At 35.7% G+C, this 19,883-nt stretch overlaps 1 protein-coding gene across 3 annotated transcripts in view; it reads left to right on the top strand.

Moving 5' to 3' along the window:
* Positions 1–19,883, top strand: part of FOXP2 (forkhead box P2) — a 466,299-nt gene that overhangs the window by 412,001 nt on the left and 34,415 nt on the right. For all 3 annotated transcript variants that reach the window (XM_088141716.1, XM_088141715.1, XM_088141712.1), the window contains 3 exons: positions 639–743; positions 16,206–16,293; positions 18,862–18,945. In XM_088141716.1, coding sequence (XP_087997842.1) covers positions 639–743; positions 16,206–16,293; positions 18,862–18,945 — 277 coding nt within the window. The remainder of the gene's footprint in view (positions 1–638; positions 744–16,205; positions 16,294–18,861; positions 18,946–19,883) is intronic.

Raw genomic sequence — 19,883 nt, 5'->3', positions numbered from 1 at the left:
AATAACTGCTTCAATCTTGGAAAACATCAAGGTTGAAAACGCTGTGTTATTACATAATAATATATGAATGAAGGTGGTTGATTTTCTAAAAATGCAGAACAGTCTACAGCTTTTTGTAAGGAAAAAAATCACTGATGATTTTTTCAAAACGTGGAGCTTTAGATATTAAGCAATTGTAAAAACAGTACCCTAGGGTAAAAACATTATTTAAGTCTGGAAACTTAAAAAAAAAAAAAAAAGAAGTCAAGTATTTTACAGTAAAAATTAAAGCTTTCTCATTATCATCTTAATGCCACTCTTACAAAACTGGTTAATTCTATATTATTATCATTAAATTTTATTTAGAGGTAAAATGTTAATTTGAGGTCAAAAGTCAAATTTAGCATACTATGTAGTACATTATTTTTTTTTCATCTTTCATGAACAATCATCTTTGTTTTGTTTTGTTTTTCTCTGATCTGATTTAGAACATCATTTAGCCTTGGCAGTTGAACCTTCAGCAGGACAATTAGATTTTTCGGACTGCCAAAAGCTTTACTGTTTTGGCCCATTTGCCCCGTTCACAACCTGACAAATACAAGAAGACTCCAAGTGCTATGCTTTTGAGATGAATCTCATGCCATATTCTTTTACTGCAGCTCATCACATGAGGAGGCTGGAGCCTCTCATACCCTCTATGGCCATGGAGTTTGCAAATGGCCTGGCTGTGAAAGTATTTGTGAAGATTTTGGACAGTTTTTAAAGTAAGTTGGTTTTTTTGTGTTTGATTATAGGATATAAGATTACAAAGACATAAAGCTAAGCTGTAAATATGTGGTATTACTGGTGTTACTGGTTTATTTGGAAAATTTGTCACAAGTAGAACACCAAGCCTGTTCCACAAATGGAATTGTTCCCCTTTCTTTTATCTAAAATAATACTAAAGTATTTTAGTGGCATGGTGTTTAAGTTACCTCTCTGCAAAAATGTACCTTTTCAATGCCTATTTCATATAAAACAACATATATTCAACTACACTACCTACAAGAGTTTGAACAGTGGTGGGCCTGTGGGCCTCATGCAATGTTCTAGACGTTGATGGGAATGGGATTCAGTACTATAAACCATATCTTGGTGAAAGAAATAAGTGTGCTTATTTAGCTTGAACTATTATTGTTCTTACTGTGAACTGTGAATTTATTATCGGTTCTTAAATGTAGCTTTCAAAGATATTATATCTCCATTATTAAAACACTCTATTATTAAGTTTGTAAAAAAGCTATTTGGAAGGTCCCCCCAAGATTGAGTTGGCCATCACAGCAATGTGATCAAAACTCTGCCCTTTTGTACATGTGTCGATATCATACATACATACAAAGGGGCAGGGCTTTGGTCACGCTACAGCAGCTGCCTTGGCTTTTTGACCCCATCCCTGCAAACGCTTCCAGAAACTCCAGTCCATTTAGAGCACCCTACCACCACCAAAGCTCCTACTTACTTTACTCTGGGACAGCAGCCTGCATGGAACAAGGCTTCATGAGGGCAGCACTGCTTAACCTTGCAATCAATAAAAAGATCTTGCTCACACTGGCATTCCTCTTTTGCTTTGGAATGCCAGGAGTGTGAGAGACATACATTCAGTTTTAATTTCTATGCCACTTTTCCATAAGGAAATGTTACAATACTCTGTTCAACCCAACAGATGTGAAGGGGTAGCAAAAACCATGACCAGAATACCACAGATTTTGCTACGTACATTGAATACAAATATTCTGTAAGAATATTCTCCCACATTCTGGGTAAAAGTGAGTTAGTAGGAAATGTATAAGGTGAGTGCCCACTTTCTAATCCCACTATCCCTTGGAATCATCTCTTACTGGCACAGAGGCAGAAAACCCTAAGTACAGCTAGAATACATGAGCATAACTCCAGAACTCTCATCTCATGTGTTTGAAAAGATAAAGTATGCATTAGGGAATTACATTCTCTCTATCATCCAACCACATTATCATCTGTTTTTATATTGTCCCTTTGTTTAAATAAGTATCCTGTCACGTTATGAAGTATGGAATGAAAATCCAGCACATTTGTTTGGAATATAACCTACCTCTATACAACGCTTGCAGAATTCAGCATGGATGGGTGGAGTGTGTATGTTTAAAATTAGGAGCAAAGCATCAGAACAAAGTAAAATTAAGAGCAAAGTACTCAGAGAAACAATTTTGTAAAGTTTGTGTAATTACCTGGTATTTTCTTTCTGTGTACTGTGAAAGGATTGAACCCAAATGGAGTGACTTTGATAGAAGAGTCATGCAGGGCTTTAGCGAACAAAGAACCCTAATGAAAAGTTATAGGTAGGTTTATCTAGATGAGTAACTTCACAAGCTGATGCTCTTATGTTGTCATGGTGCAGCTAACAGGGTGAATGAACTGCTTCATGCTTCATCAACAATTAAGTTAATTAGCTTATTTGAAATTGCACTGCTTTGTTGCCAGGATGTTGGTAGAAATGTTAGAAAGGCCTGTTTACAAATGGTATACAGCCAAGGGACTATAGACTCAGTAGTTTTAACAGCAAGGCATAGAAGTACGGCACCATAATGCTTTTAGAAACAAGCACTATTTTTAAACACCTGCAAGTTTACATACATATATTTTGTGGCAAATTATATTTGCCCCCCTTTTAAAATTTACCTTTTTTATGTGTGCAGAAAAGGTTTTGTATTTTAAAGAGTAACTTTAGAAGAGCATTTTAGGAGAATAATATGATCTGTAATGTTTCTGTTTATAGATTAAAGAGGTTATACTGTTTGCCTGTGGGATTTAATTAAGCTGCTGAAAATTATTCCAGTTGAAAGTAACCTATATACTGCACATATTGTTCTAATCATAATTGATAAAAGACTTTTAACTAACTTAGCTCCAATTTTTTTTATCCCCAAAAATCTAATTTTTATAAATACTTCTACCCACCCAGGCTGTAATTATATTAATGTTTGGCTTAGACCTTTCACAATTACTTTGTCATTTGCTTTCACGCTTAATTTATAAGGCTCTGTTTTAATAATTACAATATAATATAAAGATTTTGGATTAATAATACTGTGTCTTCTTGTTTATTGCTGTTGCTACTTATTTCTGCTTATTCTTATATCAAAAGAAACTGTTGCTCTTGACATAAAGAAGACATCTGTCTTCTAAAATAGTCTGGTCAAACCTATATTCCATTCCTGTGTGCTATGTTAATCTCAGGGGCTTGATTAATTTTCTATCATCGTCACACACCTTGATCTGCAAAGCCAAAGAGCTCTTGTGGACTGTATACAACCTAGAGACCAGGGGATTCATTGTGGTCCCAAAGAAATGCCCCAGGTACATTACTGTGTTTTTCTGTTATATGTAAACATAAAATTATAAAGACATAAACATAATGTTGTTGTTTTTTTGAAATGGTAATATGTTTTGCAGTCATCTGAATCTGCTTGTATTTAGTCCCCTTAGTCTCTTTCACTGCAAAGACCCATTTTAATTAAAACCTTTTATATCAATTCATTTTCAACTTAAAGACAAAAGAACAGCTTTATTTTCTCCAGTCCATTAACTTGATAGGGCATAACATGTCTGATGGTAGTAGTTTTGAAAGCCTTGCTCTTATATACTATTTTAAAGAATGCTGTAAGTTCTGATATGGTACTTATTAATAGACCTAATGCAAGTATATTATACTGAAATAAAATAGTCAGCCATAAAGAATGCTGTCCAAATCTAGTTTTATTTCTGAAATATCATGGTAATAGGCTTGATGAGACCTCTAATGTAGAAAGTGAGCACTAACTTTTTAAAAAACTAGACCTATTTAAATTGATGGCTCTATGCTTAGTTTATTGCATTATATTATAAATAAGTATATATGTCTGTGTGTGTGTGTGTATGTTTGTGTGTATGTGTGTTGTATTTAAAAATATATTTTAGTTTTGTTTATAATTACCAAAAAAAAATGCTGCACTAAGTCATTTGAAATGACTTTTCTTCCCCTCTAAAAAGGTGGCTTTATTTCTCATTTTTAATAAAAGATTTGGAGTAAAGAATAATCTTCAGAATATGACTTATAGCTATAAAAATATATTTTCATTTTTCTTGTCCCCCAGCCAAGATGATTTTTCTCTGCACTAAGATGTTTAAGGGTCCCCCCCCCCCAGAATTCTGAGATCAACAGTGCTTGCCCATTATTTTCAATATAGTTAGTTTTACCTTAAGTGGGCTACCTTACATGATAGGCTGTAAAAACACAGAGAATCAGCAGATGTCAGCACAGAAATTCAGAAAATTCTGTTCCTTTGCTGCATCTAATGGTTAGCTGGATTTCTGCAGCCTATATATGATAGTGCCATCGTGGTGCACTCTTGGATATACAGGGTGGTAAACTCTTACAATCCTTGATGTCTTGTGATTTTGAACACTCAGCCATAAGAAAATTTGGTTTACTTTCAGTTTTTTGTTGTGTAAGTTTGTATTTACTCATGTGCTCATGATTTTTTTCCAAGAAAATCTATACTGCAAATCAAAATTTGAAGTTAGGTCAGAAAACAGTCTTGCAGAACTGCAGAGAGAACAGTGATTGAATGGAATACTATGCAGTGAAAAGTGATTAACAGACTGCCAAAAATGTTTAGGAATTCATTTGGAATTTTACTATAAAACAAGTGTTGACAGAAACTAACCATTTTGCTGGTCAGCAAGCAAGGAACCTCAAAGATCACTAAAAGCATTTAATAGTAGTTCTTCATTACTGTCTTATAAATGTCAGAATGTAATAACACATGACAAAACTTTGGTGTATTTTGTCTGCAAAACTAATTATCATTCCATTGGTCCTAAGTCAGTTTGAGTGTAGATGGATTTGACTTTTAGAGCTTTAAATCAAAAGGTTTATACTATAGCATTCCAGCCAGCAGACCCAAGCATTCTTTAACCTGCATGCAGCAGACGCCAGCAAAACAAAACATGATCTACAGTACAAAGACAGGCAATGTTTTTTGTATAGAGGCAGAATTGTTGATGTTGAGAAAAAAATCATGCTGTACAAAAAGATAGGGCAGCTTACCAACACGAAAGATTGCCTGTATTTCAAGGCTTTCAAAGTATAGTAACTGAATGCAATGGAAAAAGCAATATAAATTAATTAGGCATCAAACTTCATTTTTCTCTTAATCCACATATATACAAACCCAGAGGGAAAGAGAATGACAGAGACAAAAATTATTATTATGCTCCTTTTCTTTTACTTATTATGTAGATTTTCTTTGGCTGAGAGCAAAGTCTAGTTCCAAAAATATGACCTCAAAATGGCATTCTTTGAACTTGTCAGAAAATTGTGTCTTTCGGTCACAGTGCCATCATTCCTCAAAACTAAGACATCTGACACAATCAACTAAATGAAAACTGACATACATGTAATAGAACATACATACAGGCACATTTGGTATTTCAGCTCCTCGCACTGTTTAAACATTAAAGCTTGATGCAAAATAAATCACACACCATTTATGTATAAGTGAAACATCTTGCTAAAAGAGCCTCTGACACTCTTGGAGTTAGAAATGTTTCCCTTTTTGACTTTAGAAAAGCTGTATTTTGCAGTAAATTTGAAAATCCTATTTTAAAATTGGTTTAATAGTTTGCTATATTGCAGGAAAAGCTGGCACATACTGTTTAGTCCCTTAAATCAATAGAATGAAAAAGAAAAAAAAAGTGGAAGAGGATCTTTCTTTCTTTCTTTCTTTCTTTCTTTCTTTCTTTCTTTCTTTCTTTCTTTGGTCAGGCCAGAATGTTTTCCTAATTGTTTCCTTAAAAATACATCTTTATATTTATATTTTCCATGTGCCAGTCTCACAGCTTACCTACAGATTCCTGCAGTTTTGAAAGAACATCAGTCAACCACATCATTTATTCCATTTTGAAAACAAAAATCAATATACCTATAAAGTGACCCATAAATTAGAATCGGCTCGCACAATGTTTGTTCAGTGCTGCCTTTCTGAAGGCACCCTTTGCATTTTTTCTTCACCTCTCTGTTTGAACTGCAGTCACAGTAAGAGGCTCATTAGGGGACATTAGGGACTGGAGCTCACCAGAATTCCAGCGCTTGCTTTGCTCTTATTAATGCATAGTAGAGTAGAATGCATTTAAATATTTCATAGGCATTCAGTAATTTGTGTGTAATCGCCTTGTTAGCAGACCAGTAGAAGTAGAACAGGTCTGTGAAATGGTGTTGGTGATTGCATGGGTAATTTACGGACCTTTGCCATCAGAAAGAGCATTATTGGGGGCTAGAATGAAGCTGTGAAAAAGAACCAGCAATAAGTCAGAAGGGGGAAAAACTTAATAAAGGTTTTGTAAAAAGCATCTTCAGGGATAACAATCCACTTGGTTCTTTTTGAAGCAGCTATAATTTATGACATATGCAATATATCAAATGCATAAGATAGTATTATGGAGCATTCATATGAAAAGGATATTTGCAACATTAGTTCCAACTTCCTGCAAGGGACATGATTAAATGATTAATGAAATGTCCCTTTGCATATGCATTTTGAAACAGCAATTAGGCACTGACTGAGAAAATCCACCAATCCTCTCATTTTTCAGTATTATCTTGTTCTTGATTTATAAATCATAGGGAATTTTTGAACAGCAATATGTACCTGAGTTGGTTGTGAAAGCATAAAAGAGAATAATTTGAGTATAAAATAGTCATAAACCCATGAATTCATAATTTAATGTTAATTTCTATCCTATTTATTTAGTCCCCTGGCATTGTATTTATATCTAGTGCTATTTCTGTACTTTGATTGGCATAATTAAGATGGGGAAATGAATAGGCCCCATTATTTTACATATCACTGGTAAACAATAGTAAGGGAAGGAGAAGGGAAATGTGGCAGAGGTATGTATGTGTTTTTCAAGTTCTCAGTAATCCACTGGAGGCTGTTCTATAAATGATCACTGAAGGGCTGCAAGCTAGCCTATAATTACAGGAAAGAAAGTGGCAGCTCTGGCATTTCATAACTATGTGTCCTCAAAGTGCTTTGTGAGTTTGTCACCAATGATAATTTAGATAGAAGCTCATTACTGAACATCACAACACTTTAAAAACCTTTCGCCTTCATACGGGAGAATAAAGGACTATTTTAATGGCAAGGTTCTTTTGTGTTCTACTGAAAAATTCAATCGAGACAAAACCTCATTGACTATTATTGTAGTCTACCGTTGCTAGCCTAATAAAAGCAGCACAGATAAATGGAATAGGTCTCTCTAAGACTTGAACATATAAATGCAAACATTTTGCAGGTTTTTAGTTCTTTAAATATACAAAGAAGACGTGGAATTAAAATGTAAACACATTTGTGCCCCTATCCAGGGAAACAAAGCTTTTGCGTGTATGCCTACTGCAAGCAAGCTAGAGTAGGATGGGGGTGGAATGGAATCTCACATGCAAATATATTCTGCATATACTACTTCTGTCTGTATGTCATGAGCTCAGATTGTCTATGGGGAAACCCTTTTTTTGAAAAAAGCTTAAAATCCCCAGTGATTACGTGTTTAAATGGGCAATATGACTGGCAGGAGAAGACTCAGTCCCCCTGTTCCCATGCTTTGCATCTCAAGATTCTTGTCTAAATGGCTGCCAGCCAGTACTGATAATAGTCTGGTGCTTCCATGTTTTTAAGTCATTATCAAACAGCTGCTTAGTATACTTCAGTTTTTTAAACTGAAAACACACTCATTGCATTGGAGCGCCCTTTCTCACAAGCTGTCAAGCTAAACAGATACATACTGGATATCTTTGGATTATTTCTAATTTAATCCCTGGTTTCTGTGAAGCATAGAAACCTCTATAGGTTTCATCCTCTATAGTTTTGTATGGCCCTACTTCTGCCCTGTATCAATAGCTTCATCATTTTAGAAGCATCATAATCTGGGGACAAGGAAGGGTTGTTGTCTCCAAGGAAAACATCTGCTAATTCCTTTCTTGGTTGTTACTGCAGGTCCCAGTTCCTCATTCTGCATCTAAGTACTAAAAATAAATGAGGCCAGATTGTAAGCAATTCCTGGTCTTGTCAATTTCACTTCCAAGGGTTGTCAAAACAGGAAAAGGGTTTCCTGGATGATTGCCATTCCTCAGACAGAAAGGTAGCATACTTTTATATTTCTTTTTAATACTCTACCTGTGTGAATATGTAGATAAAGACTCATCATATTTACCGTATTTATTCATCATATTTGTATAGCCATCCATCTCGCAAAATGTGACTTACCCTTTCATCTGCTGAAATAGCAGGTAAAAAAGTCTTTAAAACCAGTTCCAAAGCTGGTCCAGGGATGGCAATGGAGAGGGCATGTTTCTCAAACTGACCAGTATCCAACCAATGTCCTGATAAGTAAAGCCAGATTTCCTACTCACATCTATTCTAATAGAGTTTTTCAATAACCTGGCTGGTAGAAGTTCTATGGAACTTCCAGGTCTGGTTTGAAGACAGCCTGCAGAAGAATAAAAACATGAGTCTATGTGTTGCAAGCAGATCCCAGCTCAGTTCTCTGAACACATCTTCCACCACCCCCAAGGGGATGATCATAAACAGCACTGTCATTTTCTATGAAGAGTTTTCATTTCTAACCGTTCTTGGAACTGGAATGACAACTTAGAAATAAAACTCTAAATAGAATGTTGTGTTCAGGGATAATTCAACTTCTGTTTGATCATGTGAAAAAATTAATCAGCGTATTATGCTATCCGACACCCAAAAGGGGCTGAAAATTACCTCATGACACTTCAGCAGATCATAATAGAATTGTGCAAAATAGCAATAAGAAGACAAAGGGACAGAGCATGGAGGAAAATGTAAGTTTAATTTAATAAATGGCTATGATTTGTGTAACATTTTCCAGTTTTTATTATGTGCCATATATCATAACAGTAAGTTTACTAAATGTGAAAGTCAAACTGCCTCAGCAATCTGAAAATTCAACCACAATCTATTTCAGTTCTTAGGTACAACATTGCCAAATTCTGTAGTCTATTTCAATGATTCTAGAGTGTCTTTTTATCATCTAATCTCCATCTGTTCAAATGTCTTCCAAATATTGTATTGGTGCTTTGTTTTGTATTGTATCCAGGACTCCTATATATGAACTTTTAAAAACTCGGAATATCTCATAAGATGTTCAGATACTGGGACTGAATAGCATATTTTTACTATAATAGGAAGAGAAAATAGTTTTATAGTTACTAATGGACTCCTTAAATATAACTGCATCTGAGATACATTAGGGGCAGATCATAACTATTGTGCATAGAGTACCAACCAGTTAGTTTAAATATGTTTTGTATGTATTTTATAAATCTGTACAAGTGAAGTGTCATTTTATAAAAATTAATTTTATGGAATTATAAACATTGTGGAAAGTTACTTTACAGTTATAAATCTCTTTTTTATTTTTTTATTTTTAAGTTCTGTTAGGCTTTTGTTGTTGAAAAGTAACTAGCTTGTGATTCTACCTAGTTAATTACTTTTGGGAGAATTTTTTTTAATACTCATTAAAATGAGATTCAGGATTGTACCAACTGGATTTGAACTTGGTTCAGCCAGCTTCTGTTTCAGTTCCCTCACACACACTGGCACACAGTTGTGTGCAGAGATGCAACGGAAGCTGGCTGAACCGAGTTCCAATTTGGTTGGTACTATTCTGAATCTCACTCTGATATCTAGCATTTAGTGTTTTATTCTGGGATTCTTTCGAGCAGATAATAAGAATGAAAAGAGTACAAAGTTACACAACCGTTAACTGAACTAGCTAAGTGACATCTGGAAATGTAACTGAAAAGTAAATCTTTTCCAATTTGAATTGATGCTACTTGCTTTTTGTTCCATGCCAATATACAGTGGGGCAAAAAAGTATTTAGTCAGCCACCAATTGTGCAAGTTCTCCCACTTAAAAAGATGAGAGAGGCCTGTAATTTTCATCATAGGTATACCTCAACTATGAGAGACAAAATGGGGAAAAAAATCCAGAAAATCACATTGTCTGATTTTTAAAGAATTTATTTGCAAATCATGGTGGAAAATAAGTATTTGGTCAATATCAAAGTTCATCTCAATACTTTGTTATATATCCTTTGTTGGCAATGACAGAGGTCAAACGTTTTCTGTAAGTCTTCACAAGGTTTTCACACACTGCTGCTGGTATTTTGGCCCATTCCTCCATGTAGATCTCCTCTAGAGCAGTGATGTTTTGGGGCTGTTGCTGGGCAACACGGACTTTCAACTCCCTCCAAAGGTTTTCCATGGGGTTGAGATCTGGAGACTGGCTAGGCCACTCCAGGACCTTGAAATGCTTCTTACGAAGCCACTCCTTCGTTGCCTGGGCGGTGTGTTTGGGATCATTGTCATGCTGAAAGACCCAGCCACGTTTCATCTTCAATGCCCTTGCTGATGGAAGGAGGTGTTCGCTCAAAATCTCACAATACATGGCCCCATTCATTCTTTCCTTTACACGGATCAGTCGTCCTGGTCCCTTTGCAGAAAAACAGCCCCAAAGCATGATGTTTCCACCCTCATGCTTCACAATAGGTATGGTGTTCTTTGGATTCAACTCAGCATTCTCTCTCCTCCAAACACGACGAGTTGAGTTTAGACCAAAACATTCTACTTTGGTTTCATCTGACCATATGACATTCTCCCAATCCTCTTCTGGATCATCCAAATGCTCTCTAGCAAACTTCAGATGGGCCCAGATATGTACTGGCTTAAGCAGGGGGACACATCTGGCACTGCAGGATTTGAGTCCCTGGCGGCGTAGTGTGTTACTGATGGTAGCCTTTGTTACTTTGGTCCCAGCTCTCTGCAGGTCATTCACTAGGTCCCCCTGTGTGGTTCTGGGATTTTTGCTCACCGTTCTTGTGATCATTTTGACTCCACAGGGTGAGATCTTGCATGGAGCCCCAGATCAAGGGAGATTATCAGTGGTCTTATATGTCTTCCATTTTCTAATTATTGCTCCCACAGTTGATTTTTTCACACCAAGCTGCTTGCCTATTGCAGATTCAGTCTTCCCAGCCTGGTGCAGGTCTACAATTTTGTTTCTGGTGTCCTTCAACAGCTCTTTGGTCTTGGCCATAGTGGAGTTTGGAGTGTGACTGTTTGAGGTTGTGGACAGGTGTCTTTATACTGATAACAAGGTCAAACAGGTGCCATTACTACAGGTAGCGAGTGGAGGACAGAGGAGCCTCTTAAAGAAGTAGTTACAGGTCTGTGAGAGCCAGACATCTTGCTTGTTTGTAGGTGACCAAATACTTATTTTCCACCATGATTTGCAAATAAATTCTTTAAAAATCAGACAATGTGATTTTCTGGATTTTTTTTCTCATTTTGTCTCTCATAGTTGAGGTATACCTATGATGAAAATTACAGGCCTCTCTCATCTTTTTAAGTGGGAAAACTTGCACAATTGGTGGCTGACTAAATACTTTTTTGCCCCACTGTAAAATGCTGTATACAAGAAATCTAGCCACATTTGGACTCACTAAAGCATCCTCTTCTATACTAATTATCTATGTTCTCTTTCTACCTAAGAGTATTATCTATATCATTAAATATTAATATTCTTGCACTGGATATGTCCACAAATATATTTTTTTCTGTTTGTTCATGGATATTTGTTTAGCTAGTACTTAGTTTCTTAAAAAAGAGACTGAAGATGTAGACACACATTTTCTACATCTTAAGAAATTAGTAATTACTCCCTTTGAAGGAAAGTCACTTTCCTCTTTTACAGAGGAACTCTTGCCTATGTGAATTCAAGTCTGGCATTTTATACAGAACAGCTCTGTGTTTATGTTATTGGGGATTTCCCAGTGATTTAGCAGGCAGTCCCATTTCTCCATCTTTGAATTATGGAGATGCCCAAGGTTCTGACAGAATTATCCTTGTGTAGGTTCTCTGTAATTACTGATCCCAGGGGTACCTTGGTTTACCAAGAAGCTCCAGCAAATGAAATGACTGAAGAGACAGTTCAGCTTATTGGAGCTATATTAGACCAAAAGTGAAAATGACCAAGTGCAGGTATATGTCCATCTTTGGGCATGTCCTTTGTGGTGAGAGAAACAAAGCATATGTAGTTCTCTGCACTTGCAGACTCTTTTTTCAGTAGCTGTGTTATATCTTCAGGCTGCAGTGACATGTTTGTGAGATTCTTTGAAGATAAAATTACTCATATTTGCTCAAGATTTCATGCCTTTAGAACACAGTCAAGCCAGATAATTAATGTAATATCTTACAATCTGATCTGGGATACTTTTAATCTGAAGTCTGAAGAAGTGGTATGACCTACCTGTTGGCTCGATCCATGCCTAACTTGGCTTCTTTGGGCAGCTGAGATGTGTGTGTGCAACTGAATTTTGGAAGTGATTAATACTTCTTTAAGAGAAGGGGAGGTGCCATCAAAATTGAAGGAGGCTGTAGTAAAGCCATCTCTTGATCTGTATTAGGCAACTTCAACCCAGTCCCCAAACTCTCTTTTTGGGGAAGATATTAGAGAAAGTGGTAGAATATCATCCACAGAGCATCCTAGATAAAGTGGATTATCCAGATCCTTTCCAGTTAGGGTTTGGTACTAGGCATGTATGGAAACAGCATTGGTTGCTTTGGTTGATAACATTTGTTGGGACCTCAGTGGAAGGAATTCATCTCTCCTGGTCCCTCTTGACAACATTTGTATTTTTACATGGTATTCTTGTGGACCATCTACAGGGGTTGGAGTTGGAGGCATCACTAAGGGGTTGTGCGCCTTTCTAAGTGGGTGGTTCCAGTCAATAATCATAGCAGATAAGCAGTTAAGTCCAAGGCTGAGCCCTTATAAGATCCCACAGAGCTCAGCTCTTTTCCCTACACTGTTAAACATCTCCCAGAAACTACTTGGAGAGATTATCTCTTCATCTTCCCCTCTATATCAACAATTTCACTTCAGATTCCAAAAAGCATTCAGTAATATGGATAGGTAACAAAATAGTGTAAATGTATAAGGACTGAATATGAAATTTCCTTGTGTCTGACCAGGCTCATTACATTTGTAGCTTTTGTATAGAATGGGTATTGGAAATAGCACCTATTGTAACTAGCTGTATAGGTAAGTGTTTCTTATGGTAATAGCTAAAACAGATTTTAAGAACAAGTTCTAAACCTAGCACTATCCAGATTTTCTAGTCCCCCAATTGGTCATTCACCATGCACTTCTTTCTTACAAATATCTTTCTTACAAATATCATTTAAATATCTTTGAGTAGATAGTGGTAGGTCCAAAATTATTTTTCCCTAGCTCTGAAAACACTAGGGAAAACAGGTCAAATGAAGCTATGTTGGATGTTATCGCACTTCTCATGTGAGCTCTAAAGGAGTCACTCCCTGATTTCATACCCTATTGCTTACTTCTTTGTCACATTAGATGTAACTAATACAGGAAAAAACTTCTGAAAACATAAATTAGATCTTAGCAGCAGTTTGGGCCTTTAAAATCTGATATCCTTTTCTAAATACCATGCTCATAATATCTAGCCAATATCCTTTTCAATAAGCTTAATACCCATTTCCTTATGTTAAAAGAATAATCGGATAGAAGATTATATATGCTGTTAGCTATAGGTACTGCTTGTCTCTCCCCAACCCTCCTATTTCTAGCTGATGTTGTATATAGATAGGATCGATACCTTTCTGTTCCCTTGATTCTCCCAGATTGTACAGCATAGTCTTCTATATGACCTCACATGTTCTTTTGAAAAGTTTCCCACCAGGGCTTGTTGATGTTACTAGTCTTCTCTATCCCAGTCTTCTCTCTCTCTTTCTCTCTCTCTCTCTCTCATACACACACACACACACGCACAGAAGAAATCACAAATAGATTTTTAAGATTCTTGTCCACAAACAACAGCGTGAATATGGAATTGCTACAAGCCAATATTTTCCCACTGTATGGCCAAGATATGTTGTTTTAGTTATATTACTAATAGTACATGTTTATTCAAATTTTCCCTTCAGAAAACATCCCCGGCCACTTATCATTACAACCATCCCTTGCAGAAGCATAGGTTGAAAGATGAGAAGTAACTCAAGATAATGCAGACGGCCCTATAGCTTCAAGCCTGCTATTCTGTATCCAAGTCTAATATTACATTCACAACCTTAGGTTGCTTGTTATTAGCACAAGTTTATCTTAAGTCACTGTTTGCTGAACAGTATGTCATTACAAACCAACCTGTGCATAAAGAAATTGCATTGCATTAAGAGCTTGGAAGCATAGAGAAGAAGCTATTAAGAAATCTGAAACTTACACAAGATATTGTTATTAGGATGTAATTCCATAGAATCATTTTTGTTTCTTTTTCATTGCATACTGCTTTGCATGACATTGTCTTCATATGACATACTTCTTCTAGATTCCTTCTGATTATAGTAAGTTCTTCTTGGGATGCTTATATAATTTGTTTGCTGATAGTTATTAGGGATGTTGGCAACAATCAATTTCTGTGACTAGACATAACCTCAGTATGTCTGTCACCTGCATTCAAAATAACATAGAAATATTACATACCAGGGCAATAGTTATTCATCCATACAAGTATTTCATCCATGTGTTTAAATGATTGTTACCTAAAAGCTACCCCTTGTTTATTAGATTCAAAATCATCCTGTCATGTTTATTTGGAAATCTGTGAATAACTTAGATTGGTATCAGACTAACCCTCCCAACTGCTACAACCTTAATTGCAATAATACATCACAGAGATAATTTTAAAATATCTGTAAAGTGCGGACCAGAATTCTGTGATGGGTCACACAGCCAATTAATACATCAATTAACTTTCTATTTGTTTACTGTAATTTTGAGATCAGTCATTCAACCATGAGTAATCAAACAAACAAAACACCACATGTACACTCTTTTTCAGATGGTTCTTCTTGAAGCAACATACCTCTTCAATTATGTTGCTTGGAAAGTTAAAAAAAAAAAAACTAAATAGGTTTGAAAACTTAAAACAGGCCACTTACTATTCTTTAAAAATGAAGGTCCTGTACAAGTCAAATTTTCGGTAAGCCCAGTAAGAAGCTTAGGTGTTAATATTTTTCCCAGGACTGGAAGATAGGAAGTTCTCACTTGCAGATGAAGATGCAAGATGCTTTATCAAGCAGAATATTTTCCCTGAATAGTAAATAACGACTTGGTAAATATATTGTGCTACATAATGTGATCTATTCAATAATATGAAACTCAAGCAAATTTTTATTGTGATCACATTTGTGTTTTATTTGCATTCTTTCCTCTGTACTTCTCCTCCTCCATTGTCCAACTCTGTGTCCTTTGCCTTTCTACATTGCTCATCCAGAAGTGCATTTTTTACTAGTTCAGAGGCTATGTGTGTTGAAAGGTAGACATTATAGTACTTGTTTTCATTCAGATAAGACATTTCACAGCTGCTGACTTTACCCAAATGTTTTATAGATTAACAATCTGTGTTCTTATCATGTGAAGGAGAGGTAAGGGGAAAATTCATATTTGGTAGCTGTACTCAAATCATACAGAGGTGTGGTTAAATGTTTAGGCAGATTTATTTAGACATGTTTGTCCCTTCACAACTGTCAGGTAAGAGGAACTAGATCCATAGGCATTTGGTATAAAAGTCACAATTACATTATGTCACACAAAATGATACGAATTTGTAGTGTCGTTTGCACTGTCATCATGACATGTGTGATGTTACTTTACCCCTACTATTGAAACCCATGACTAGCTCTTTCCTAAAAGAAGTGTTAAGTTTGTTCCCCTTGTCATTATACCTCTGTGCCCCATTTTCTTGGGCTTCCAATCGTGTCTCCTAGTCCATTTAGGACCAAGACTGCTCATTTGCATCTTCCAAACTACTCAGCAATGAATTTCACTAGAGGAATGTTGAAGGGATAAAGTTTCCTTCTGCTGAAGTTTTCTGCAAGGGGGTTCTGTTACGCCTGTTACAGCAGCTCAGGTTAGAACTGGGTTTCCAGTAACTAGCTTTCTGACATATGAATTGTGTTTACAGAACACTCATACGCACACATACATATACAGAGTAGGATTCAGAAGGTTATCAACATCTGCCTAATGTTCTATATTTTTAAAATTATTTCTTCTTTTACTAGGCACCTTAATAACGAACATGCATTGGATGACAGAAGCACTGCTCAGTGTCGGGTGCAAATGCAGGTGGTCCAGCAATTAGAAATACAGGTTTGAGAATATATCCATATTCTGAATGCATTTGAATTCTTTGAGAAAACAGTAATAATTTCTTATGGAATTATACATACATGGGTTAACATTTATGAGCATGTGTTCAGTATCTATTTCTATGTTTTTAAATAAATAAAATCTCTAAATACTAATTAATTAACTAGCCAAAGCAGTGCAATTTAAAACATCTATTCGGAAAAGATCCACTGTGCTCAGTGAGTATTTTTTTTCTGAATAAGTTTCAACTTCAGTTACTTTAAAAATTGTTTTTAACTATCAATTTTTTTAAACCATTTTGGTAATTGTCCCTTTATGAAGTGGGATGTTTGTGGTGCCAAGTCATTATGAAGTCTGGATTAACTCATATTCTGTATCTTCTTTACTCATATAAATTCTTGAAACCTTCCAGAGCAACTATTCACAGAAATAAACATACATCATAAATGTATGCCAATAACATCATTGACCTGCAACTATACATTCATGTGATGGTCAAGATTTCTGAGTCCTTTACCTTCACAATGGGAATATTTGTAGATAGGTCTTCAACCTGCTTCATCATGTCATATAGTTATGAGAATATGTGTGTGGGGATTCATAAAGGGTAGATTTAGAATCCAGGACTTTTGCTCCTGTCTTGTTCACATAATAAGTTTGATTTTCACATTTGTTTTAGCGTATGATGATTCTCAGTGTAATGTACTTTTTGCGATCTAAGAATACTGTAGATTCTCTCCCCCCAAAAATTCATAATATTATCATTCCTAAAATGGCTTATGTAAATCAGCTGTCAGAATCATCCTTTTACATATAGATTCAACAATTGGGGGTGTGGTGGTGTGGAAGGGAAAGACAAATTACTGGCAATTTTTCGTTTAGTATAACTGGAGAGAAGCCCACCAGACATGGGGTATATGATAGCTAACTAGAATGGCCAATACAATAATAAAGTCTGGGGATCAAGTGCCTTTAGTCTAGTAGAAAATGTCCTTAATTTCATTCACATGTTTTTAACTAAAAGAAGCTCTGGCAGAATTATATTTAATAATCTTTTCAATACTGACCAATTAAACTGTATTCTGTCTCAAGTATGTCCACCTTTATAGCCCTAAACAGTTTTAATGGTACCATTTTATATTTCATGCTCATTCTGCAAAGGTGATAGCTTCCATAGTTATGGAAAAGACTCCAGATAATCCAAGCCTGGGAGCAGGTGGTGGGTTTGTTTTGTTTTGTTTTATTTTGTTTTAAACATGTAAGGTTTAAAACAAAATAAATCTCTTTGGATTCCTTTTTTTGGTCTGCAAATTAAACAGTGGTAAATCAAATAACTTCTGTGACATTCTCATCTATTTTAGAAGTGAGGACCTTGCTTTATTTACCCACTCCAAATCCTTCAGAAAAGTATATATAGACATGTACATGTACATTTGTGTATATATGTGCAATTATTGCAAACACTTCTATTTTATACTAATTAGTACCTTATTCTGAATCCAGCACAAAACACAAGGACAGATCTTCATGAGTTTGGCAGGAAAAGAAATGTTTAGACTAAGTATTATGATTATTCATTTAATTTATTGTTTTAGTGTATTTAAGTTAACCTTACTTGAATAATGCTTTTAGGGTTTTTATCTTTGTGTATGATACTTTTTGGGCCTTTAAAAAATTGGATGATCATTTATTTCTGCATTTTTGATCATTAGTACTACCTATACACAAAACTAAATATTGTTCTGTTGAGTACTGTAGAAATCAGTTGAGAATCAGTTATAATATAACAAAAGGAGGGGCTACAAATAATTCTCAGACATTTGTGAGCCATGTTTAAGACTTTCTTGAGGAGCTGTTTACATTTACAAATATTCTGTTGCGATATAAAAGGCTCAGTGGACTTGCTGCTTTCAGGGTGACCAATTATGAGTTCTTCCCTCCCCCCTCTTTTATATGACTAGTAGAAAAGTAAGGTCCATCAGTTGTAATGAGACCCAGTACAGTATAGATGTCAGATTAATGGCAGAGTTCAACATTTCACACTGCCTGGTCCCTGTCACTCTATTGAATTAGATTGATTATGGTAGATTGCAGGGGGCACTAACTGGACCTCAGTGGGAATGGATGAAATGTACAGACAGTCTTGGCAGGCACCATGCTATGAGGACCCTTCACCTCTTCACAGCTGTTGGCTCTAGTCCATTGCTAACAGTGTCCACAGGACTTTAAAGAGACACTATGGGCCATCTAATTTACAGACCTAGTAACTTGTCACTGTTGAGTCAGTAGTGACCTCAATTCTCTTATTGACAAAAAGATGAAGTATTATTTGTTTTCTCTGACCTTTTAAACATGACAAAAGCTATACAGACTTCTTCTTTCTGTCCATCCACTCCTGAAAACCCAAGTTGTCTTTACCTCTCTATAAAAGTTTTTACTGACATAGGCTTTGGTATGCATGAACCATTACTCCATAACAGTCTCCAAAGATAAGATGTATCACATGAAATAAAATAGCTGTTATTAGTCATTTCTAAAATGCTTCTGATCTCACTCTTTCTTTAACAGCTTTCTAAAGAACGTGAACGTCTTCAGGCAATGATGACCCACTTGCACATGCGACCTTCGGAGCCCAAGCCATCTCCAAAACCTGTAAGTGCATATTGCTTTATAAACAGTAAATAGGTCTACAAATGTAACAGACTAAGAAAATGAGCAATTTACCGACAGTTGGAAAACAATGAGTGTGATGAAAAATATGGCAATAAAATGAAGGTAAAATGCAATCGCTTGTCAAATTGCATGTTTCTTTAAAAGTAATGCTATCTTTTACAAAATCTGTCCAATCTGTGCCATAGGGGACACTAAACAAAGTACACCTGTAAGTGCACAAATCACTCCCTTGCTGCTGAAGCTAGAAAGAATATCATCTTTGAAATAGACTCACAAATATTAAAAAGAAAGCTGTTTTGAAGGACCTGAAGTTCAGCTGACTCAGAAGTAGTAAAGAAAAAGTTAGAATGGTAACCTAACACAAGACTACATAAAAATATGGGTGGGTGCTGTAGTTTAGCCTTTCATTTAAAATATCCATTACAAAAGACATCGTGTTTTGCAATATACTTGTCACTGGAGCACATCAGTTAGAGAGAAGCAAATTGTTCATCTGATATCAACAATGTTGCAGTGGTATCTACTCCAATTTTTCGAAAGATGTGAGTTACTGATATACAGATCACTGTTCTTGAATTAGAAGTGATAATGGAATAAAATATGGGACCTTTTATCAATAGCCTTCTAAAACATATTTGCATGTTACATACACATTTCTGTGTAAGTGTATGTCAAGCTACACTGCTTGCTTTGTAAGATTTGATAAAAAATTAATTCCAGTCTTGAAGCCTCGAAAAAAATAGAGAAAAGTGCACAGAGTTTTAAAAAACACTCCTGTGTATCACAGCCACCTAAAGACTACTTAAAAGGACGAAAGAGTCATATTTGTATTTTTCCAGAACTGCACACTTCAAAATATTTGTTTCAGGGCACATTTTTAGGATTATCAGATATGGGCTGCAGAAATCAGGACCACC

Source organism: Python bivittatus, unplaced genomic scaffold, assembly GCF_059951505.1.
Source record: "Python bivittatus isolate LINGU-HERP-01145 unplaced genomic scaffold, Pbiv_v1 ctg000330_np1212, whole genome shotgun sequence".
NCBI classification, from domain to species: domain Eukaryota; kingdom Metazoa; phylum Chordata; class Lepidosauria; order Squamata; family Pythonidae; genus Python; species Python bivittatus.
The sequence above is the reverse complement of the archived record's forward strand: the minus strand, read 5'-3'. Positions and strand labels throughout refer to the sequence as shown.